We start from the raw sequence: 26,212 nt of genomic DNA on the forward strand, positions 1-26,212 counted from the left end.
CCGCCGCCGCCGCCGCCCCTCGGCCTCGCTGTCCCGGCTGCGGAAGCCGTCCCGAGTCCGAGGCGCACGGTGGCAACTCGCTGGTTGAAGTTTGTGGTCCGGGAAAAGCAAGCGGAAGTGAGAACGACGGTCTTGGAAGCCTGCATTTTGATTGGTCCGCCAGGGAGAGGGCGTGGAGCCCGAAGGAGACCATTTTTGTTTTGGGCAAAGCAAAACTCGTTTGCACCTGCCCCCAAGCTCCAACTGGGTGGGGAGTTTGAGTTTCTGGAGATTCTGACCGTTTTCGTTGTTACATCTCAGGTTCTACTGTGGGATATTTTTTAAGCTAATTTGGACGTTTGAAAGACTGGTATTTCTTGGTGGTTATGAAAGATGAGCAGCTCCAGCCAACTCTGAAATCATGCAGCTAGTGCAAAAGACAGCCAATGAGTGGTCATTTAGCCAAGGTAACAAGAGCAGGTGTCAGGCAGCATTGAAGCTAAGAGGGAAAGATTATCATAAAAAAAAACCAATTTTTTATTTTAAAAACCCCCTATGACGGAGTTCTGTGGACCACCTCTTGTAATCTCAGCTACTTAGAAGGTGATGTATGAGTACAGTCAAGACAAAATGCTAACCGACCCTCATTCCAAACAACAAGCTGAACATGGTGGTAATACCAGCTGCGTGAGAGAGTAGGTAAAGAGGATTGTTGTCTGTGGCCTCATCTGGAAACTAAAACAAAAAGACTGAGAGCATGATTCAAATGGTAGAGCCCTCGAGGGAGGCTCAAGTTCAAACCCCTATACAGCCAAAAGAAAAGAGAAACCGTGTGCAGAGTGAAATTATGTACATATATGTATATGTATGTATATCATGTATTATATATAGTGTAGTACTAAGTGCTCAACACTGAACTAATTAAGGAAAACTATGTTCATACTTTCAAGCATTTGCCAAATGTGTGCTGTGTAGGGGATGATTGTAATTTACCCCAAATCAAGCAATTCTCAGAGATTGTAATTAATAATTAAACTGGTCAACAGGCACAAACCAAGTCACATTATCACCTTAGCTGTCTGTGAAGCCCAGAGTGAAGCCCTTGGGATTCATAGCAATAACAGGTGGCTCATGGCCTCAAGAGCTTTGAGTTTTGTAAAGAGAAGTTAATAGTATAAGAAGGTCCTGTCTGGGTGTTTGTAGAAGGAAATTATTAGTGGTGGAGAAAGAGAAATGTCAAGAAAAGCTTCAGAATATATATGTGTGTGTGTATGTATGTATGTATGTATGTATGTATGTATATGAGTGCATAGAGATGAATAGGTTTTCTTTAAATAAACAAAAAGTTGGAATCATTGAGTGACCCAAGACACATAAGCCTCCATAATCCACAGAGGATGGTGGCTTCCAGATACAAGATATGGTGAAGAGCATATATTGTGGAAGGACTAGAGTGTTGGACTGGAGCTAGATCATGGAAAAATTTCCATATCACACCAAGAAATTGGATTTCTACTGTAGCGTAAATACTGAGGCAGGCACTGTGGGAATTTTCAGATGTGAGATGTTAAATGATTAAGTTTTTATTTAAGATCTGCCAACCTCAACCTGGAGGCTAAAGATAGAAAATGTAGATGGAATTTCTATAATAACTAAAATTTTAACACATGGTTAGAAATTATAGATAATTGGCTAGATAGAAAAAGAGCATGTATATTGAAATTTTAACATTTGAAAGGTGTATCATACTACTTTAAATATGTCTGGCAACTGCCGCGGACCGGGTTCTGTCGGGACGACGGAGGATACCTAGGGGAGGAACCTGGAATAGGATGGGGAGATGGCAAACAGACAACTCACACACATTAGGAGTGGATGCTGAGTGCTGAGTGCTGAGTGCGATTTAATGCAGAGGATAACAAACTTTTATAACAGAAGTCTTCATAAGAAAAGGGGCAAAAGGTTACACAATCTTGCTGCAAGGCTTCGTTCTTGGATGGTCACCAGCTGGTCGCCTGAAAGGGCAAAAGTTTACACAATCTTGCTGCAGGGCTTCATTCTTAGGTGGTCACCAGCTGGTTGCCTGAAAGGCACTTGTTTCTGGCTTATCTCTAAGAAATATAATGGGTTTCGACGTTTGTCACCATCTCACCATTACCTTATTTCTATAGAGGCCTTAATTATAAGGTTACGGAGGCCTAGATCTAGCAAGTCTCTTAGTAAATGAGAGTACCAGGAAGTTCTTTCTCCTAAGTAGTTATCTCAGCAACTGCCACACATTCCTTCTGTTCTAGCCGTGCCTACAGCTTCTTGTAAATTTCTTACAATTCCTTCTGCTGGAGTGACTTTGTGAAACCTCCAATACTTTTATATTTACTTATATTTGTCTACTAGCCTTCATAAGAGGGGTTTCAGGGTAGCACTTAACTCTGGTGAGTTAGTCATATTTTTAAGACATCAGATATTGGAGTCATCAACACTCTTAAGAAAGAGCTTTGAATAAGGGAAACGTTGACAATGAGCAAGTACAAAGAGCAGTAGAAACAGTAAAAGATTAATAGGCACTCTTATGAGGAAAAGATAGGCAGAAACACATCTTTTCCAGGGGTTTTTCCAGCCTTTTCCCAGGAGTAGGCCTCTTAGAAGCCCTATTCTCCGAGGTAGACTTCGGTAAAGTCCCAAAACTTGGAGATAGGTTTCTGTAAAGCCCCATTCTCTGAGGTAGACTTCGGTGAAGTCCCAAAACTCAGAGATAGGTCTCGAAGCCCCTATCATGGTCTGATAGATGGTTTCCCATGCTAAGCAGACTCTACTGGGGTCGGCGTGGCAGGCAACTCTTCCAATTCCTTAAAAAGTACATTTTTTAAAAAGTCTAGTACATTGAAAACAAATCCTAGTGACAATTAGTGGCCTTAAATTAACTGAAAAGCTTTAGAATTAGGCAAATATTCTCTTGACCAAAATTCACTATTACTGAGATTGGCTAAAAGTTTCAAAAAGCTAAAAAAAATGAAAGTAAAATCTCCTCTCCCTCATCTCACTAAGAAGCATTTGCTCTCAGATTCTCTCTGAAAGCTTCTTTTGTTCCGTACACCCACAGCCTTTTCTGTTTTTTAATGCAGCCCCTACGCAGGGAAAGCCTTGCCTTCCCAACCTACATGTGAACTCTCTGTCCTCTTTCATATTCTCCGCCAAGCCTGGATACATCCTCAAAGTCTCCATCTCTAGCACTGCACTTTCCAACTTGACTAAAGCATGTAAGCTAGGCACCAGTGACTCCTGCCTGTAACCCCCACGGATTCAGGAGGTTGAAATCTGAGGGTCAAGATTCAAAGGCAGCTCAGGTGGAAAGTTCATGAGACTCTTAATCTCCAATTAACCACCAAAAAGCCAGAGGTGGAGCTGTAACTTAAGTGGTAGAGTGCAAATCTTGAGTAGAAAAGCTAAGGGATAGAACTCACTGAGGCTGAGTTCAAGCCCCAGTACAGGCACCTGCATCTATGAGAATTTATAGCAATTGTAATTGTTTTTCCTCTTTCCTATCCCCTCTTTATCTTGAGTAATCATATGGGTCACCCCCTTTTGTAGAAATCTAGGCATAAAGTGTCTATAAGATAACTATTGTTAAGACAGTTTTGTAATGATCAAATGTCTTGAGAAAAAGCTGTTTACTATTTTGTTTTTCTATTTTCTCATTTGTAAAATAGGTATGATGGGGGGTTTCACCTTTTTTAATCTCTTAATATTATGGTTCTAAAACTTGTTATAAATAATAATAATAAATATAAATAATCATGGGTTATTCTTATGTAGTCTAAGACCACCAGATGGTAGCCAAGCTTTACCTCAAAACTTGAATTCTTCATTTCATGGGCAACAAAATAGTGATTAGTTGACTTTAAATAGCTTCACCCAATGGTATGACAAAATTTAAAAAATACCTTGACCTTGAATTTATTTCCTTGAGCTCTTAGTATTTGTTTTGGAGCTATTCATCCAAATATTAAGAATATACACAGTTTTGTTGCATGTACATTTTAAAGAAAGTAATGCATCAAGCGTGGTGGTGTATGCTTATAATCTCAGCTACAAGGGAGGCATGGGTAGTAAGAACACAGTACAGACCACCATGGGCAAAAATATAAGACCCTATCTAAAAAAAATAATTAAAGCAAAAGAGAGAGGGGAGTGTGGTTTAGGTATGTGGTTTAGCCTGGCTAGCAAGGGCTAGGTCATGAGTTCAATCTTCAGTATTACCAAATAAAGAAAAAAAACAAAAGAAGAAAGTGGCCACGGGGGGCGGGGGCGGGGTGCATGCTCACCCACAAACCATACTTCTAGCTCTTATCCATCAGCTATTTTTAAAGGAGGAGCTCACTTTATATTCAGACTTCCTGGGCTATCATGCTCCTACTTGCATTTCCCTGCATCTCTGGGGATGACAGATGCATGCTACTGTTCCCAGCCATTGTGCTTTGCCCAAAGCTGGGACAACAGATTTGTACTACTGCATACAACCATTAGTTGAGATGGTTGAGATAAAAAAGGTTTTTTGCCTGAACTGGCCTAAAACTGTGGTCCCTGGATCTCACTTCCCAAGTAGGTAGGATTTTAGGCTTGAGCTACCACACAGGCTTAGCAAGACTATTTTCCAGGAAGTTTAAACCTAACAACCCAAACACTAAGAACAGGAAGATGAAAAGACAGGAGGAAAATGAAAAGTTAAAGAGTGCTGGGCGCTGGTGGCTCATGCCTATAATCTTGTTGTTTGCTTTTTTTTTGGGGGGGGTCCAGTCATGGGGCCTGAACTCTGGGCCTCGGCGCTGTCCCTCAGCTCTTCAGCTCAAGGCTAGTGCTCTACCACCTGAGCCACAGTGCCACTTCTGGCTTTTTTTTCTTTTTGCTTATGTGGTGCTGGGGAATGGAACCCAGGACCTCATGCATGCAAGGCAAGTGCTCTACCACTGAGCCACCTTCCCAGCCCATCATGCCTATAATCTTAAATACCTAGGAGACTGAGATCTGAGGGTCACAGTTCAGAGACAGCCCAAATAGGAAAGTCTGTGAGATTCTTATCTCCACTTAACTACCAGAACCCCCAGAGTGGTGCTGTGGCTCAAAGCAGTAGAGCAGTGACTGTGCTGTCAGCTCCCTGAAAGCTCCAGGAAGAAACCAAGGCCTCAGGAACACTCCCTTCCCTCAACTAAAACTTGACCTCCTAAAGAAATCCTACTTCCTTCTTGTTTTAGTGGGTTTCACTGAAGGGACTAAGGGACAGTCTATAGTTCATGATTTTTAAAACAATAACTTTATATAGGTTAATCAGTACTCTAAAATCTTTAAATGAGATGGAATTGAACACCAAATTAGGATTTGTAGATGTAAATTTTCTTTTAGAGCAGGTTTTTTTTTTATTGTGAAACTACCGTACAGAGGAGTTACAATTACATGGACAAGATAATGAGTACATTTCTTATCAAGCATTGTTGCCTCCTCCTTTGTTTCCCCTTCCTATCCCTTCCCATCACTACCCCCCAAGATGTAACTTTTCAAAAGGCACACCATCACAAAAAACAGTACATATTTATAATGATTAGCCCATAGATTGCTTGACATATCTCCTGATACAGTACTTCTGTCTATGGAGATATTCACATTCCTGTACATACAGATAAACACTAAGATGCCTGTAAAACCAGATGCTGGTAGCTCATGCCTATAATCTTAGCCACCCAGGAGGCTGATCTGAGGATCGAGGTTCAAAGCAAGCTGAGGCAGAAAAATCAGTGAGATTCTTATCTCCAATTCACTAGCCAAAAGCCTTAGTGGAAACTTTGTTCAAGTGGTAGATCATCAGCCATGAGTGAAAAAGCTTAGAGAGAGCACAAGGCAATAAGTTCAAACACCAGTCCTGCATACTCATAAAAGATTGCTGTAGTGAGATTTTTGTCTGTGTCTCCTCTGCTAACAAATCTCCTAAATCATTGAGTGCCTATGTATGCTGTTTTTTTGACATCCCTTTTGTTAGCCGATATAGTGGACCAGGCTTCTGGGGAAAACAGTTACAAAAGAGCTGACCTTTTGTCTACACATCCCTCCTTTCTGCCGCCTGGACAGGATATGTTTGCTGGACTACAGCAGTGGTTTTCAGACCATGAGTTGACTGAGGATAGGAATTATGAGATACAATGGACAAAAGAAGGACTAATGAGTCAAGATCCTTCGTGATAAGGGAACTATCAGTGAAGTTCTGGCTTGACCAAATCTTGAATTATTTTACATGAGAAACATAATGTCCAAACATAAATTTTGGCCCTCAGTGATTTTTGGATTTCTGTTACCTCTTGGCACTGAAATACACAGTCCAGGAAGGCAGCTCCCTTGGTGTGTTATCTCCTCAGCATATTTTGAGGATCTAGCTTTGATGGACTCAGGAAATGTTGCTGCTGCTGCTGCTGCTGCTAACGCTGCTGCTAACGCTGCTGCTGCTGCTGCTGCTAAATGAGGCCAGCCAAGCACAATGTCCCAGATTTCACCATAAATTGCTTTATTGGGTTTTTTTTGTTTATTTGTAATACGGCAAAGAATAAACTGGGAAAATTCTGGAGCTTTTTGAGCCTCCTGAATAGAGGTTAACAACATATGAAGTCAGTAAACATGAGGCAGCTGGGAACTTGGCAAAGAGTGGTGCAGAAGATTTATCCAAACTTAGCTAAAAATAGTGTGGTCTGGCTGGGAAGGAAAGAGGTTATTCCAGCTGGGGTAACCTATTTATGGTAATCTTGGCCACACAAAAACTATAAGGGGCACTATTAGGTATTTGTTGTTCCTAACTGCAGAATACATGAACCGAGCACTGGAAAATAGTTCATCCCACCTGTGACACTTTTCAAAGTATAAACAACTTAAGCACCTAAATGAGCAAACCACATTCACACTGGATTAGGGGTGTAAAGGTCGGGCCTAATTTGTTTCTAAGTCCAGCACCTGAAAGGCCCAATATATAATTAAAAAAAAACTCCATAGATGTTTGAAAGCTTACACGAAACTGGAAAATTAAATGAACTATTACTTATCTCCTGTTTCCCCCCCTTTCTTTCCTCCCCACCCTTTCCTCACCTGAATTTTCCAAAGGGAACCCCATTTGGCTATGGTATCCTTGAAAGTTGAATGAAAAATCACATGTAATTTCATCACTAGAAATATATTCTCCATGGTTTATAAAGTCATTCCTTGAAGATCTTCTTTTGCCTCTTAGAATAGCTCCAAAAATACATAATGATTGCTCTATGAGTGCCTTAAATCTCCCCAGTGCATCTGTCTATCATCTATCTGTATTTCCACGTGCCTATTTATCAAGTTAAAGATCAAGGTCACAGTTACAGACTGTGGCCTGTGCCACAATAGGTTATAGGATAAAGATGGGAAGGTGGCTCAGTGGTAGAGTGCTTGCCTTGCATGCATGAGGCCCTGGGTTTGATTCCTCAGCACCACATAAGCAGAAAAAGCCGGAAGTAGCGCTGTAGCTCAAGTGGTAGAGCGCTAGCCTTGGGCTGAAGAGCTGAGGGCCAGAGTTTAGGCCCCACAACTGACAAAAAAAAGAATATTGAGGGGGCTTTTTGTTGGTTTTTCTGTTACTGGGGATTAAACTCAGGGCCTGCTAGGCAAACTCTACCATTTGAGCTATATCCCCAGTCCAGTTGCGCTCTTTGCTTCTTAATTCTATCTTGACTTTTGTTCTGTCCTTTGTAAAATGGAAGGTTTGGACTAGATCAATAATTTTTAGTTAGGAGGCCATAAGATTAAAGTAGCATTAGAGAAATAATTCTAAATATTAAAAAAAAAAACACCCAACAGGAATCATGCATTTCTCATGCCGCTGTGTAGGCTGAGCTAAAACTTAATTGTCTTTAAGGCTGAACATACATGAATGTAGCATGGTCATATGGTTCTCAGGTCTTGATGTTAACCTCTGACAGAAAGATCCATACAGGATAACATAATAAGCCTTTTTTGGGGGGGTCAGTCATGGGGCTTGAACTCAGGGCCTGGGGTGCTGTCCCTGCAATGTTTTTCACTCTAGGCTAGTACTCTACCACTTTGAGCCACAGTGCTACTTCCGGTTTTCTGTTGGCTAATTGGAAAGAAGAGTCTCACAGTCTTTCTTGCCTGGGCTGGCTTTGAACCTCAGTCCTGAGATCTCAGCCTCCTGAGTAGCTAGGATGACACGCATGAGAGCCTGGTGCCCAGCTCACAGTTAACCTTTAATCAAGTTTACTGAGGTAAGGGAATCATTATCTAAGAACTTCAAGCATCATTTTCAAATCACATTTCTGGGACTCATCAAGAAAAACTCATTTTGAATAGATTCCTAGCTATTAGGTTGCTCTCTAGGGTTCTACAGAGACAAGGAGATGAAGGTGTAGAGCCGCTGTCTATCCTGCACACCTCTGTGACTCTTAGCAGAAGTCTTGAAAAGATGGAAGGTGCCAGGACATTTTAACACCCAGCAGAGAGGCCTTAGGCTCCACTGCTGTAACCCAGAGTGCTCCTCTGAGACTCCAAGCCTCAGCCACACCTAGAAAGGGCTTTGTTTGTGGTTACAATGTGCTTGCCTCCTGTCTGTCCTCATCATTTTAAGGAACTTGGCATTTCTTAATCGAGATGCAAACTATTTTTGTGTGATCACCTCTGAGTTGTTGAACTTCAGAATGGAGCCAACACTGTGGAAGGTAATTAACTAAACTAATGTAGGCTGGCATAGCTACATGTCAGTTTCCTATAAAAATTTGTGATTATATTTAAATTGTTTTATTTTTATAACTGCTACAGTGACCTCATAAGACACTAACTGCAAATATTTACCAACCCACGTGGTCCTTAAATAGAAAACTAGTTTATCTTTCCTGTGGGGATTGACAGGAAGTAAAACAATTGAAATATATGATCTTTCCATACAGGTGAGTCATTATCCTAGGTAAATGGACAGATTGCCAAGTCTAATGCTTCTTATAGTGGCTAAGGGAAAGAAGCCCAGAAAAAGAAAGATCATTTCCTTCTTCCTTTGGGACCTGCACTGCATTGTGCTTTATACATTAAAAACCTTTAGTGGATGTTTACAGAGGACAATCTAATCATCACCCCCAAACATCAAATATTATCTTCAGATCTATGATGAATTTCTAGACACATGCACTCCCGAGTTTCTTCAAGTTCTAAGAGTCTCTAAGGAAGAGATAATTATCGATACTGCTCATTTTTATCAAATTCAGCACTTATTTTATTCTTTCTTATTACAAATTTTAAAGTGTAAATGGAACATAAGATGGTCCAGTCAATGTGGAAATCACTACAGCAACTCCTCAAAAAATTCAAGACATCATTACCATACAATCCATCCAGCCATTTCAGCCTTGAGTATACATCCAAAATTCAAAGCAGGAATGCAAACAGGTATTTGCACATTCCCACTTGCAGCAGAGTATGCTTGATGCCTTTAGTACCTGGAAGAAACCCAAGTGTTGATGGAAGATCCTGTTGCCTGGTTGTGCCCCCTCCAATTTGAATGTGGAAATCTACTCCCCACTGTAATGATAGAGGGTGGGCCTTTGGGAGATTATTAGTGGGATTAGAGGTCTTATGTGGTCAAATGTGACTTGGGAAGTGAGCAGGAAGGTGTGACCTGTGAACCAGACCTCAGATCTGCTGTTGCATTAATCCTGAACTTCCCAGCCTTCACAACTGTGAGGAATAAATTTCTGATAGTTAGAATTCATCTAGTCTATAGTATTTTGTTATGCTAGCTTGAGTAGATTAAAACAAAAGATGACTAGATACCTAAAATGTGGTAAATATATATAGTGGAAGATTACTTGGCTTTAAAGAGAAGGATTTTCCTTACCTGGATAGCTTTGAACACATTATGCCAAGTGAAACAAGACAGATACAAAAGGATGGATACAATATGATTCTACTTATATAAGGTATCTAGACTAGCTATGATGGCTATTTCCAGGCTTGGAAGAGAAATTAGGGAGTTGCACTGTTTTATTGGCTATGGAGTTTCAGTTTAGTAAAATGACAATGTTCTGGTAATAGGTACTGATAAGCATCAGCACCTGTATAATATGAATGTACTCAATATCACTGAACTATACAAATGAAACAGTTGAAAGGGTAAATTTTAACGAATGTACATTTTACCACAGAATCTTAACTAGATAGTAGCCTAAGCAATATATTTACTGAGCTTCCAAGTAGAAGGTAAAGGAAAAAAAATAGAGTATCAACATAGCAGAAAGTACATTTTTTCCCTTTGCTTTCTGGAAAGACAGCAGTTATAAGAGCACAGGGTAGCACTAAACCCACACCCTGTGTTTTTAAACTTTCTTGTGTGACAGGGACGGTCTGGCATCTATGTATCTACTTTTGGTGCTTGAGTAGGATTGATGCCACACATAGCTCTCCAGATGGCAGTTCATGATAGGGCAACTGGTTTCCCTTGGCGGAAGCAAGAAAGAGCACCAGAAGAGGATATGCTTTATGAAATCGCAGTGTTTTTCTGTGTACTCTCGTCATTAGAAGCAAGTATTCTCTTCATGAAGTCAAGCCTGCCTTTATGAGGATGGGGTTATGTAAGGACAGGATTCATAGACTGGGGAGCATCTTATAAAAACTACCTACTACTATGGAACCAAACAGTATAATTTCTCAAGTAACCCACTAGTTACCTACCAGTGGTTCATGTCTATAATCCTAGTTACTCAGAAAACTCCTTAAGAGTTATCTAATTAACTAGCAAAAACCTGGAATGGAGACACGGCTGTGAACAAGCAAGACAAACAAGAACTTGAGGCAGAGTTCAAGTCTGGAGCTAATAACAGATAATTTAAAAATAACTTTCCTGAACAAAGTTGTATCTGTTGGAAGATCTGATCATTTATTTCTCTTTAAACTCATATTTCCATTCCTCTGTTCACTGACATTCATTCAAATATAACACATCTTTATACCTGGAATTGTTTTATTGATCTCCTTGTTCTATGCCAGCATAAAAAAATAAGGTGTGCAAACTTAAATTTTTATTTAAAAATTTCCTATCATATGGTTTTATTTTTTTAGACTGAATTATCATTTATTTATTACTAACCTTAGTAGGTAGTAGTAGTTTTAATGAATAGATATCAGTACTGATCAAAACTACAAAAACTTTCAATGAAATTTGATAATGATCAAATACAAGAAAGTAAAATGTCACAGAATAATTTGTTTAATGTAAAGGAGGTATTTATTCTATTTGTTTGTTTGTTTGTTTGTGCTGTTCCTGGCAGCTTGAACTCAGGGCCTGGGCACTGTCCCTGAGCTTTTGTGTTCAAAATAAGCACTCAACCACTTGAGCCACAACTCTCCTTCTGGCTTTTTGGTATTTAATTGGTGAGTAGGAGTCCCATGGACTTTCCTGCCCAGGCTGACTTTGAACCTCAATCCTCAGATCTTAGTCTCCTGAGTCTCTAGGATTGCCAGTGTGAGCTACCAACACCTGGCGATTTTGTTCTTTCTCCACTTACTTCATTTTTTTCTTTCTTGAGTATTACTTGAAATGAATCAGATCCATGAGTCAATGGAGAGAAAATAAAATATTTATGAAAATGGTTAAGTGCCTTATTTTCAGGAGAATCACATAATATTCCCATTAAACCAATCCAAACATAAGCAGTACTTGGGAGTAATAATAAATGAACAGAGAAATAGTTGATGTATGGTAGAAAGTCCAGATTAAAATCAGTATGGATTTAGGGCATGTAACAAACCTCTGGGGGAAAAAAAATAATCAAAATATTTTCTATGCAAGTCTAAAACACAAACTTACCTCCTTAAAAAAAACCTCTCCATCCTAGCAGCATAGAAATATGTGTTTATAAAGAGTACAAATTTTAAAAATGGCAATAGAGGAAAATAACTCCTGGAGTTTTTCTGTTTTCGCCAACTTGTTATTACCACAGTGAATGGAAATAAGCATCACAATAGAAAGTACATTATTTGAGGAACTGCATTCATTGGCTCAAGGAAAGAACTCCATTGGGCCAAGAATATAAACCTGGAAGTGATGCAGTGTGCAGCCTGTTCACATGTGCATGACAAAACTATCATTTCTGCACATGGCTATAAATGACTGTGAACGATCTGTAAAGTTGTTGGAATTCATTGGTACAATAAACAAGGGGTGCTTTTATTGTTCAATTATTGACCTCAGCTGTTTCTTATCTACTCCCCTCCATGCATGAATAATGACAAAACACAATCTCTCTCATGTAACTTTAATAGTTAGGCACTTACCAAGTATTGCTGGCTTGATATTTACAACTGCCAAGCCTGGATCACCATGTCTATTTTAGGTTTCCTGTTGTAGCTGAGAGAACAAGTATGAGCCTCCATGCCTCCTCTGTTGAGATGGAATTGCATGAACATTTCGTCCCTGGGCTGGCCTGTAACTCAGACCCTCCCCCATCTCAGTGAGGATAGCAGGCACACCACTATGCTCACTATTGGTTTTGAAGAGGGCCTCATATGTAAGTCTAGGCTGGCCTCCAACAGTAATCCTCCCCATCTTGCCTCTCAACTAATTAGGAGTGATATGGGTCAGACAGGTCTCCCCTTTTCCCCACTGACACAATCACTCATAGTTTTTTTTTAATCTGTGAAAGGCAAAACATTAAAAATTTGTCAATGTAGAAACTTCTCTGTGAAGTCAGGGAAATTTTCAATTGTCCAGACAATTCACAACATACACATTTATATAGGTTTAGTACCTTACATTTTGTCCACATTACATAAATGTAATTTTAGTGCAGAGTTTCAAATTCTCTTAGAAGTCAAACATGCCATGTATCGATTTCCATTGTTGTATTCATTAGGAACTGTGCTTATCACCTGAAAATAATTAACAAGTCCAAATTCTTCAAGATTAAGGTAAGAAATTAAACCAGGTGTAGTGGCACAGTCTAGAATCCCAGCTACCCATGAGTCTGAGACGAAAGGATAACTTGAGTTTTGGAGTTCTAAGCTAACCTAGGTAACATAATAAGACTCTGTCTCTGAAATAAAATAGGAAAAAATAGATCTCTTTGATTCATTACAGAATATTTTATCTTTTTAAAAACTTTTAAGAATTGTGTTTAGTAGAAAAATCCCCAAATTTGGAGTTATGAAAAGAACATATTCAGAGATCATTCTTCTACTTAAGAAAATGTTGGTCATTGTTCTATCCCTTATTTTGTAAAATCAGAGCCTTTGCTATTAGACAAGGTTTAAATCTACCATTTTCTTTGTTCTTTGAAGTTCTTGTCTTGTTTGCTATCTTTGAAGTCCCTTTGAAGCCTCTCTTCTGTAGATGTCTAGATTTCATTTTTATTCACCCTTACTGGACTAGAACAGTGACCAAAAAAATGTTCAACTTCTACTTTGTTTCTCATGTTTTCACAATCCAAGCTTCCTGATTAGCATTAACCCATGTTTAGAACATGGAAGTCTCAGATAATCATTGATGACCTTGGAGATCTGAGTGGTTCTTCTAGTTCAATGGACTTCTAGTACATTTGCATGAGGAGTCAGGGTGCTAAGCAGAGGGAACCGATGATCACCACTGAAATGAACGGTTATGAAGTATAGTCTCCAGGGGGTTCCCTACCCTAACCAGCTTTTGCATGAATTCCATGTCACTATTCTCATCTCCTTTTCTTTGGCCCTTGTGACTATTCCAGATTAAGAACTGAAGTATGGAAAGTAATTTAAATGTTCAATTCTTTCCTCTTATCTTACCAGTTGACTGATATCAAGCAATCCTAGATTTTTTTAATACTTGAGTTTAAATATGTTCAATATGTTTTAATTAGGTGTAGGTGCCCTTATCACCTAGACAAACTGGATACATAATAGATGTTTCAATACATTTTATTTTTATTTGGGGATTTGCTTTTCTAATCTTTAATTTGTCATTTTAACTATGTAAATTTATTTTATGGTTACAAAGTCATGAAATACAAAACAAAGTACATTTTATTCATGTCTTCTCTACTCAATTTCCTACTTTCCTTGTGAGTAACCATTCTGTTTTAAGTCCATTGTATTGCAATATTATTTATATACTACAAAATAGAAACTTTAATGGTATATTTTGATGAGTTTTAGAAAAATGATATACAAAGCTTCATTGTGTGTTATACTTGTATAGCTACTGTACAATACTTATACAACATTTCCATTGTGTTACAAATCCATTGTGCTTCCCTCAGTACACAGATTATTACTGAACAGCTTTCTGTCAATGTGGATTGAATTTGTCTTTCCTACATTTCATACTCTTGGAGTCATTTATATGTACACTCTGTTTCTGGCTTATTTTGTACAGTATAACTTTAATTATCCACATTGTTACATTTATTATTGATTCATTCCATTTTTAAATTAAAGTGACTTTTGTAAGGTCAAAAATGACATGTAATAAACTGCATGCATTTACAATGTGTGATGTGGTAATACTGAAGGAAGAGTTAAATAGCAGGCCTGAAGCTGCTATGCTTAGAAAGGTCAGATTTCAAGGATGGATTTGGAGAGAGTCTCCATCTTCTCTTGATAAGAGTATAAACTATATAAACAGCGTGGATTACGCTAACACCAGACTCCTTCTGGAAGTCTGGGATTTCTATAAAATCTCTAGGTCCTAAGTCCCCAATGGGCTTTCCTGGTAGACAGCATGTCACATGTGTTGTCTCACCTCATGGCTGGGAGAACTAAGTATATCCTGAGTGACTCCTCTGGGGAGGCTTCCTAGAATCTTCTGCTTGGCTTCTGCTGGACTTTCCTCTATGTGCCTTTTCTTTGGATGGTTCTGTTTTGTTTCCTTGTTTTGAAATAAATCACAGTCATACCTATGACCACAAGCTGGGTCCTGTGAATACTTATAGTGAATCATTGGACTTAGGGACCCCCCCAGAGATAAAGATATAGATATATGTAGGTGCCATTTGTATTACTTCAAGGTCACTGTTCATGTCTTCTGGGGTGTCTAATCGGCTGTCAAGCCTATCCAATTAAATTCTAACTTTAGACTAATATTTTACAACACTCCATTTTGTTTCTGTAATGGCCTCTGTTTTTCTCCTCTATATGCTCATATGTTCTTTTGCATTCTGAAGTATGTATGCATATTTCTCATCGCTAATAGCTGTTTTAATGTCTTTGCTAATTCTTTTTTTCTTTTTTTTTGGGGGGGGGGGTCCGGTCGTGTGGCCTGAACTCTGGGCCTGGGCGCTGTCCCTCAGCTCTTCAGCTCAAGGCTAGCGCTCTACCACTTGAGCCACAGCACCACTTCCGGCTTTTTTCTTTTTGCTTATGTGGTGCTGAGGAATCAAACCCAGGATCCCATGCATGCAAGGCAAGCGCTCTACCACTGAGCCACCTTCCCAGCCCCTCCGTCACTTCTGAGGATATATCTTTGGCTAATTTTTCTCCTTGTTAAGTGTCATTTAAAAAATTATTTGTCAGGCTTTTGATAGGATGCTGGACATGTGTTTTCCTTTACTCTATTTTGTTCCATTCCTTAAAGGAATTTGACTTTTCTAGCAAGCAGCTAATATAGGTGAACTTTGTTTTTAGGTTCATCTAGGCTGCCGCATCTTTAGGAAGAATTTATATAGCTTGGCTTTGAAACATGGTTTTTCTGGGTATCTTTCAAATGCTCTGTGTGGTCAACGCGATCGCTACTGAGTCTACGGGAAATGGATGGAGGGGCTGGTAGCTCTCTTAACCCCAGGAATTGCTCATTTGATAATTCCCTGAGCTTATTCTGTGCCTAGAAGTTGTTCTGATCTGAACTTTGGAGGTTTTCTCCTACACATGTGAAGAGAGCAATATTCAGCTGAAGATTCAAAGGGTCTCCTATGCAGTATTTTGGAATTATTCTGCTTCTCCTTCTACCTGTCCTTCTGTCTTTCTCATTCAGACTGCCTCAGCCTTCACAAATTCCAGGCATTTTATCCTCACCCAAAGATTGCTGCTCTCTGTTTGGGTTTTCATTCTCCAAATCATTATCCAGAAAATGCTTCCCAACAAAAGAATCATATCATTCCTTTTCCCCCTTGATAGAATCTGTCCTGCACTGACTGCTGCTAGGTATTTGAAAATACAAGGAATAGAAAAGTCAGGAGTAGTGGCACATGCCTGTAATTCAGGCAATTTGGTAGGCTGAGGCAGGCAGCTTGATTCACCACATAGGGAATTCCTATCTTAAAGACCAAAAAAAGTATATTAATATACTGTAATATACTGTAATATACTGTATAATGTATAATGTATACTGTATAAAGTATAATGTATTACTTTAAAAAATAATTACTTGGATTTCTGATTCGAGTCATGAAATAGATATGGAATCTGGAATTCTTGTCCCAGTGTAAACAACTAGAAAATTGGGTGGAGGGGATAATTCATAAGTAATTAACACCATTCCTTATAGCCAGGTAATATTCCATTTACTGGGTACATTACTCTTTATTAAACTAGTCCCTGATTGAACACTTGAGTGATTTTTAAATTTTTTGCTACTGTAACTAGCACTGAAATTAATAACTTGAGAAAAATGCGTTTATAGGTTTACCAGTATATATGAGATAAAAATTTTCAAGTAGATAAAATTTTGGTAGATACTAACATAGTTCCCTCTACAAGTTGTTGTTGTTGTTTTGACAGTCCTAGGGCTTGAACTCAGTGCTTAAGTGCTCTTCCTAGGCCTCTTTGTGCTCAAAACTAGTGCTCTACCACTTTAGCCACAGTACCACTTCTGGCCTTTTCTGAGTAATTTATTGGAATAAGGGTCTCATTGACTTTTTCTGCCCAGGCTGGCTTTGAACCACTTTGAGATCTGAGGAGATCTCAGCCTCCTAAGTATCTGGGACTACAGGTGTGAGCCACCAGTGACCGAGCTACAAGCGTTTGTTTTTTTTTTAATCACATTCATTCTGCAAGAGATGAAAGTGTTTTATTTAGCCCCAATTTCACAAATAAAGTGTTCTCAAACATCAAGATATTTGTCAACATGTAAGGAAAAAAGTGTCATACTAGTATAATTTTAATTTGCACTTACTATGAATAGGGTTGAGTTTCTCTTCATACAGGAAAGAGCTCCCTGTATAACATATTTATGAATTGCCTAAAATGACATCTTATGCTTTCGGTCTAGTTTCCTTGTGGTACATTTGCCATGGAAATCCTTTTTTTTTTGTATTATCAAGTTTAAAGAATTGGTTCAAGTGGAAAGCATGTTCCTATCAAATAAAAGTCCTTGAGTTCAAACTCTAGTACTTAAAAAAATAGGTTAAAAAAGTTTATCTTAAAAAATTTATTCCTAGTTCTGAAAATTATTTTCATCCCAAGGTTGAAAAATATGCCTGTGTATTTATTAAGTACTCAATACTCTCATTTTTTACAGTTAAGCCTCTTAACCATTTGGAATTTTTCCTGGTACATGGTGTGGGGAATGGATCCAATTTTATCCCCTGTGTTGACTTTGAGTTGCCCCTTTCCTCTGAACTCATCTGTAAAGATGGCAGACTTGAGATACCCAGTGAAACAGTATACCAATGGGCACTCAGGTTACTATTTCTCAGTTGGTAATGCCCCTAAGACACACTTGCCCATGGCATTTACTAGGAACTGAACTTAGCATTACTGACAGTCTTAGTAAGCAGCTTGAGAGGCAGATTAATCTTTCAGGCCTTACCTGTTTGGAAAGTACAATAAAGTCACAAAAAGGAAACTATTCTTACTACCTAGTACAACATCTTGAAATGTAATCTGCATGTTTCTTTGGCCTTTTCCACAGGTCTCATTAATCATTATCTGGAAAATCCAAATCCTATTACTGTTATTTACTTTACAGTGTGAACTGGCCTTCCTCATATTGATGTATATAGCATTCCAGAGGTCTCTGGAAATGTATACATCCGCTCTCATTCTAAAGTGGGTACTTTTTTTTTTTTGATTGTTGTTCAACAATCCAGGCACACCTCTCTGTCTCTTATTCTCTCTCTGTGTGGCTCCCTTTAAAAAAACAGAATGTCACTTAATTAACCTTTTTCATCTGTGGACAATAATTTTCCACTCATCTTCTGTCTTTGGCTTATGATACAGGTGTGTGTGTGTGTGTGTGTGTGTGTGTGTGTGTGTGTGTGTGTGTGTAGGATTGTAAGATTAACAATGAGAAACACGGTAGTTGGAGTTAATCAATTACTTCTTCGTGATAACAGTGCCAGCTATTGGAAATTTTAAAATGAAAAGCACCATCATCTGTCCTGATAAATTTAGCTTGCTAGTTCTAAATTTAGCGTCACTGTTACTTATAAGCCACCCTCCAGGTTAGGCCTGTTGTTACTCCAGCCTCGTTCCACGTGGGCCACCCTGGCGCTTCCAGTCTCGCAGGAGGTGTCAGCGGGGCGATCCTGGGCCGGGAGGGTCCGGTTGGGGGCGCCGTGATCACGGGGAGCTCTTCACAAGTCTCGGGGGCTGAGTCGGGGCCACGTTCGAGTCTTGGCTCGAGAGACTTTTTGCACTGTCTTGCAGTCGCACGCACACGCGAGGCTTCTTGGGGACTCCGGGTGTCCCTAGGTGGGGCGCTTGGCTCTGGGCGCGGCGCCCTGGGGGCGGTGTGGGGGGGATCTGAGGTCCAGGATCCCAGTGTGGTGGGTTCCATCTGCGTTTGGGCTTCCCAGCAGCGCCCTCCCCGGGGGCGGGCCCTGGCTCTCCGTACCGCCACGAGTGGGCGGCCAGGGGCGGGTGGAAGAGAGGACGATCGGCTGCTACGAGCGTGCAGCCTAAGCGGCCACCGTGATCGGAAAGGAAGCCAGGCCAGGCGGGGGTGGCGGAGGAACCAGAGCCGAGGAACGGAGAGCCGCCGCCGAAGCGGGAGGCGGAACCTCGGTGTGGGCTGGAGCCGCCGCCGAGGTTCCAGGACGCCGTCCGCGGAGCCCTCCCGCCGCCCCGTAAGGTGCTCGCCAGGTGGCTCCCCACTCCGAGAGCGCCCTCTGCCGCCACTCCCGGCGCCCGGGACGGAAGGAGCCCCGCGCGCGCGCGTCGGGTGCCAGGGCGCACGGCACCCCCAGCGCGGCGCCCTTGAGCCGCACCGAGGTGCAGGTTTGCCAGCCGAGTTGTCCGGCCGCCAAGAAAAGGAAGCGCTGTCCCTTCCCGCTCAGCCCGGCCTCCCCGCCCCGTGTACTCTACACCCTGCCGCGGCCACGGAGGCGCCGAGGAGGGGCGAGCCGCCGCCGGGCTGCGGCGCGGGCCCGGCGGACAGAGCGCCCGAGAGGAGACGGCGGCGCGGCGCGGGCGAGGGCGCGGCGCGCGATGGCAGCCGCCTAGCCCGGCGGGCGCGGAGCAGCCCCGAGCTGTGGCTCGTCAGACGGGGCGGCTGGGCCGGGGACACGGGCGTCGCTGCAGCCCGGCTAGCAGAGATGGGCACCGAGGCTGGCGAGGACATCACTATCTCCTTGCCGCCCTTCGCCTCCTCGCGCTTTTGCGCCTTCCTCGAAGGCGGCAGCTGCCGGAGGGGAGGAGCGGCGACGGCGACCACGACGGCCCTGGGTGAGCCGAGCCCGCTGCCGCCGCCGCCGCCACCGGGCAGCTTCTGGAATGTGGAGAGCGCCGCCGCCGCTCCGGGCGCCACCGGCTGTCCGGCTGCCACCCCCGGGAGCAGCGCCACTCGGGGCCGGGGCAACTCCAGCAACGGGGGGAGCCGCAGGACCACGGTGGCGTACGTGATCAACGAGGCCAGCCAGGGGCAGCTGGTAGGGGCGGAGAGCGAGGCCCTGCAGAGCCTGCGAGAGGCGTGCGACGCGGTGGGCGCCACCCTGGAGCCCCTGCATTTTGGTAAACTGGACTTCGGGGAGACCGCGGTGCTGGATCGTTTTTACAATGCAGGTGAGTGTGTCGAAACCTGGCCGTCTTGAGGGAAGTTTGTCTTGGGGCGGGGGGGGGGGGGGGGAGTCTCTTCCTGGCCCGTGAAACATGCTTTCAACTTTCTTGCCTCTCACGCAGCGGGGACCGAGCTGCGTGTCGACTCCTGGCGCCCAGCGCTCCCTGGAGAGTGTGTGCTTATGCCACAGGCAAACGGGTATTCGTGCAGGAGCCGGCCTCGCTGACCTACCCACGGCCTGGTGCTGGAGCTTTAGGGGGTCGTTGGTTTGAAGAGCTGTTCAGCTGAGTGAGATTTCTTGCCCCCTCCTTCTCCCCCAGATAGTCCTTCACTTGGTGCCAAACACCTGTGACCCTTTCCTCTGTGTAGTTCTGGGGGTGCTGAAGCAACGACTTGTGCCAGCCAGCCAGCTGCAGCCAGAATGTAGATGAATTTGCATGACCTATTCTATTCTTTCTCATTTTTTACCTTCAAGTCTTAGTGGTTTGAATTTCCCACCTCCTACCCACTTGAACTCTCAAGTATTGCTTTCCCAACTAATAATATTGTGACTAAATGAGCTTGACTATCTGTGTTAGGATCTAGTTCTCCAGTAGTCATCTTCTTATTACTGCCACATAGAAGGTGGTCTGAAAGGTTTATAATCGTTTAAACTGTTGATATGCTATCTTAATGACTAAGTGACTAAGGTGAGCTTAATGAAGGTGATTGTTAGCATAATCCATTAAAAAAAAGTATCTTTCTCAACCTATTTCAGATTCATAAAGTGTTTGGTTGTTCTAGTGACCGAAGCAATTAGCTGTCTGTTAGCAAATGTTAACTGATAACATGTTACTGAAATTAACTGTTAGCACCCTGTAATCCAGTGTGGAGAAGACAGACATTTATTTTTATAATTGTGGGTGGGAAACCTGGCTTGAGAATTTCAAGGCAATAAGCTTCGGCGTTTATGATTGCATGCAAGGTTTTATATTTCAATCTTATTTTCAGTTCCAGTTCTCTACAGCCTGTTCAAAACACCTGAAGTAGGCTTATGTAGGTTTTGGAATTCAGCCAAAGCTGAATATTTTAAGAACAAGAACTTCATGTAAGGAAGCCAGACTAAATAAACGAGGACTTTCTGGTTTTCGTATTTTTTTTTTAACAGTCTTGGTTTTTCATAACTGAACATGAGTATATTACAGCTTGGTTCTTTGGTGGCTTGCTGTAAAAATTACATAAACATAACCATAACTTTTCTAAAAATTATAGCATTCTTATTTTGGATTATAATTTGGAAGAAGCTTCAAAGAATTGAAAGATATGAGAGAGAAAAATATTCAGCTAAGTCTTTTTTTAATTTTAATTTTTATTGTGAAAATATTGTACAGAGGGGTTACAATTACATGGGCAAGATAATAGTACAATTCTTATCAAGCATTGTAGCCTCCTCCTTTGTTTCCCCTTCCTATCCCTTCCCATCCTCCCTCCCCAACCTCCCACCCTCAGCTAAGTCTTTAAAACTATTTTTATTGCCCTAATAGATGGGGAGTTTTTTTTTTTAATTCTAGAGCTATAGAAAAACATCTTAAACTCTAAGCTTGTTTGAAATAAACTTTCCTAACAAGACTTTCTTCTGTTGTTCTCCAAATACTTCCTGCCTGTGGGAAAGAAAGGGAGGGCAAAAGGTTACCAAGAGCTGATATTTGAATTGTATCTAATTTATTCTCCAAGCAGGCCTGGGAAAAGAGTACTACTTAACTTTCTATGTGAGAAAAACAAGGGATCCATCACTGGTCCTGGGGTTCCTAGGTGGTAACCGGACAATACAGGATTCCAGTGTGGCCCTGGCTACCTCCAGTTAGGTGGCTGATTTAGTCTTAGAATCAAGGGATGCCTCCCATTTGGGGATCATGGATTGGAAAATTAGGAAAGATCTCTTTTCTCTTTTAAAAAAATTAGCATATATATAAATTGTATAAAAGGGGTTTCATTAAGATCTTCAGGGGTACATAGGTACAGTGAGAAATAGTAGAGAGGGAATACCTTGGGGAGTCCCTTGTTGGGGGCCAGCACCCTCCCACCCCCCTGATTCTTTCAACATGAGCAGGCCTGCAATTAACCCTTGCCCATCTGGACAATATGGATCCTGAAACCTCTCATGCAGCATGAAGGTGTGATAGAATGAGGATGGTATCAGTTTTGCTCAAAGCCTTTGTTTTCCATAACTGAGGCTACTGAGGTCTCCCAGTAGTATAACTGTGTTCTCTTAATATTGAAGAGAAGGTCTGTTATTCTTACAGCAGGGGTGGCAAACTTTTTTCTATCAAGGACTAGAGAAGTGTGTGTGGTATGTGTGTGTGTGTGTGTGTGTGTGTGTGTGTGTGTGTGTGTGTGTGTGTGTGTGTATGCACATGTGTGCATGCTGGTACTAGGGCTTGAACTCAAGTGTAGGCATTGACCTTTCGCTTTTTCACTCAAGGCTGGTGCTCTATGTTTGAGCCACAGCTCCACTTCTGGCTTGTTGCTGGTTAACTGCCAGGCTGGCTTGGAACCAGAAAGCTCAGATCTCAGTCTCCTGAGTAGCTATCATTTTAGGTGTAAGCTACCAGAGCCTGGCCCAGATAGTAAACACTGGATATTTTATAGTCCTTGAACAGAGTTCTTCTGTGAGAGCCACCGGCAACAATACCTAAACAAATTATTGTGGCCATGTCTCAAAAAAGCTTTATTAATGGACACTGTAATTTGAATGTCATAGAATTGACAGGATATTATTCTTTTGATTTTCCTTCATCCATTTAAAAATGCAAAAAAAAAAAAAAAAAGTGTTTAGCTCGCAAGCTGTGCCGAATCAGGAATTGCTGGTCACTGCACCATTGCTGGGCTTTCCCCCACACCGACTATCTGCCCTTGAACATTGTGTCACTCCAGTGTAGTGGGCAGAACACTGTCCCTCCTGGTGTAGATGAATCTTCATCCCAATTCTGCTGTGAATCATGGGTTGTTAGAAAGGCTCCTCCAGTGGAGAATCTGCCTGGAGAGTTAACCACAGGTGGAAATAGAGGAGAACTGAACTAAATTCCTAAGAGTGCTGGGTATCCTGTGAATTTGCAAAAGCATAGCAACTTGGCAAGCCAGGCTGAAGCATCAGAACAGGAGATTCAACGTCTTAGCTCTTCTCTGATTTTTTTTTTTTTTGGTTGTGGGGCTTAAACTCTGGGCTTGGGCGCTGCCATTGAGCTCTTCAGCTCAAGGTGAGCGCTCTACCGCTTGAGCCACTGGGCCACTTCCGGTTTTCTGGTGGTTAATTGGGGATAAGAATCTCATGGACTTTCCTGCCTTTGAACTGTGATCCTCAGATCTCAGCCTCCTGAGTAGCTAGGATTATAGGCGTGAGCCACCGGTGCCCGGCTCTTCTCTGATTTGGAAGGAGTTATTTAAAATCTCAGAACAGTAGAACGTTGGACTAGTTGGCAATTCCTTCTAGCTCTTAAGTTCTATGCTTTATAATTTTGCTATTATTATTATTATTATTACAAATGAATTGTCTCACTTCATAGTGGTTCATGAACTGCTGGTATAAATCTTATCCCTGTCTCTGAGGAATTCAGGGTTGGTAGAGAGGTGGACTCTGTGCTTGTCTGTCACAGTGCCTATGTGAGAGTCCCACAGAAGCCTTGGCTTCCCAGGATACAGCTCCAGAATCAGAGTGTGGGTGGGCAGATTCAAGGTGGTCACATTGCAAAGGGGGTAACCCCTAAAACCAGTAAGCAAAGAAGAAGCAACTGGGCCTAGCATTTCAAAGGAAGACAACAATGCCCAAGTAGCTCAATGTTATGGAATGCATAGTTTAATAGTACTACATATTTTTATAGCCTTTTGCTACCTGTATGTATTGGTGTCTTTATTTTTCTAGGCCTGAACTCAGGGCCTTGCACTTGCTAGGCAAGTACTCTACTTCTTCAGTCATACCCCTAGCTAGTTTTGCTTTATTTTTCAGGTAGGGACTCATGCCTTGGACCAAGCTCTTTCTACTTCTACCTCCTAAGTAGAACATGGACAACCACACCCAACTGTTTACTTTTAAAACAGCTCAGCTATTTTATCTTTCTAGAGAATAGATTGCAGCTGGGCACAGTGGCTCAAACCTGTAATCCTAGCTACTTGAAGAGGTAGAAATCAGAGGATCACTATTTGAGGCCAGTGTGGGAATTAAAAACTAAGAAGTTTGCAAGACTCCCATCTCAGTCAATGACGATTAACCCAGTTACAGGGAAAGTCAGTGTTTCTGGCCTGCCATCCCAGGGAACATATTCACAAAGGTACACAAGAACGAGGGTCACAGCCCAGGCCAGCCCTAGCATAAAGCAAGACCCTACCTTGAAAGTGACCAGTGCAAAAAAAGTGGTAGAGTATCCTCCTAGCAAGCACAAAGCTCACGTTCAGAAACTAGTACTACCACCACCCCCCTCAAGAAAATATACATTGTGGTGAAAGGTTTTTCACTGACACAGTTATTATATAAGTGTATTTTGATTTGTTCATTGACTATACTTGTCAATCTCATTGTAAGAGGTAAAATGAATGCCCTGTTAACACTTTTTTGGAGATCCATCTTTACACACAAGATACTATCACTCAGATGTACCATGCCAGCAACCAACAGTACTACTCTCCACCCCCTGCATGGCAGCAGTGAGATTCTGCAAACATCAAGAGATGAGAGTTGCCAGTACCACACACTGCTCAGACATCAACTGGCCAGATTTCAAAGAAGAAAAAATAAAAAAAAAGAGGTTGACTAAATACCCAGTCTCTGAAAAATAGCTGGAATAGGCCTTACTATTCTCTCATTTTACTTATGGGAAATATGGAACCATAGTTATATGCATTCATTCAAGTTAAATGATTTAAGATTGCTGGTTAAAATTAGAAGTCATTTTTTTCCCCTTACAAACAGTATTACAAGTGATAGATTCTGGGCCGAGCCTACAAGACACTTTCTTAACAACTCAGTATATGGAACCCATTCAGGAGTATTCTGTTTCTAAAACCTCAAGTTGTGACTTTGAATACACCTAACACTGTGCTAGACCAATGACTTTTGCTTTGAAGTAATTTTTGATAGGTAGCATTTTGGTCAGATATAAGGGAAACATTAACTTACATTAGTGGTGGTGGGTTGGGGTGGGAAGGCTGGGAAGAAGCTTCAGAAAAGAGATATCAACAGGACTCATGAATATTTTCATCTCTTCTTTCTTTTCCTCCAAACCTATTTATGGCCCTTGACTTTCTGCTGATGTCAGACCCAGGGACCTTGTTTGGGTTTAAGCCACCTGCCTGCCTCTCGAAGGGACTGGATGAGATCCGCTGCCCACTTCCCTTTTCCCTGCCCCTAGCCATCACATCCGTTGGGGCTTCCTTTTAGCCTGGCTCACTGCAGATTGCAATGTCTTGCTCAGCCTTTCACCCTGCAGCAATCGTGGTGAACCGGAAGGAAACACATGTTAGTTGAATTTTAAGAACTTAACTTTTCTATTTTCATCCATATTGTGTTTTCACTTTACTTGAGCTTGTGATGGCTCATTTATGTGTTTTGTCAGAGTGGCATTTGACCTTTCTGGGGTCTGGTTCCTTTTCCTTCCAGCACAGCTCTTTAGGACTTCCAATTTTGTTTGGTAAAATAAAACATACCTCAATATTGTCTTCTAGACTACTTCTGCATTTCTGTTTTCAAATCCAGTGAAGCTTTTATATATATATTTGTGTGTACATATACAGATATGTGTGTGTGTGTGTGTGTGTGTGTGTGTGTATAGTCACAAGCCTTGAAGGAGAGAACAAAGTTTGTGTTTTCTAAATAGCAGTTTCCACGAACCAGCTTACTTAAAAAATCAAGAGGACTGATGTGTGCTTGCCAACGTTTTATTTTTTCCAAGTAAGGAAATTATAGAGAAACAAAAAAGTCATTAATCAGTTACCTTTTGTGATTGCATACAAGGAAAGACATGTTTGTGTTAAAAAAATTAGATGGGCTGCATGAGGTAGCTCAGGCCTGTAATCCTAGCTACTCAGGAGGCTGAGATCTGAGGAATGCAGTTTGAAGCCAACACAAGCAGGGAAGTCTTTGAAACTCTTTAAGCACTAAGAAGCTATAATAAGTGGAGGTATGGCTCAAGTGGTAGAGTCTTGAGCAAAAAAGCTCAGGGACAGTGCCTAGGCCCTCATTTCAAACCCCAATACCAACATACACACACACACAATCCTTGCCACAAAGGATAGTCATTT

The 26,212-nt window shown here is 41.6% G+C and overlaps 1 protein-coding gene across 2 annotated transcripts in view; it reads left to right on the top strand.

The window, feature by feature from the left end:
- Positions 1-18,885: 18,885 nt before the first annotated feature.
- Positions 18,886-26,212, top strand: part of Map3k5 (mitogen-activated protein kinase kinase kinase 5) — a 187,721-nt gene continuing 180,394 nt past the window's right edge. Inside the window, exon 1 of one of the 2 annotated variants that reach the window (XM_070010628.1) lies at positions 18,886-19,947. In XM_070010628.1, coding sequence (XP_069866729.1) covers positions 19,482-19,947 — 466 coding nt within the window. In that variant the 5' untranslated portion in view covers positions 18,886-19,481. The remainder of the gene's footprint in view (positions 19,948-26,212) is intronic. The other variant, XM_070010629.1, reaches the window with a different exon arrangement.

The sequence above is a fragment of the Dipodomys merriami genome, unplaced genomic scaffold, assembly GCF_024711535.1.
Source record: "Dipodomys merriami isolate MVZ:Mamm:240054 unplaced genomic scaffold, mDipMer1.0.p SCAF_8, whole genome shotgun sequence".
NCBI classification, from domain to species: domain Eukaryota; kingdom Metazoa; phylum Chordata; class Mammalia; order Rodentia; family Heteromyidae; genus Dipodomys; species Dipodomys merriami.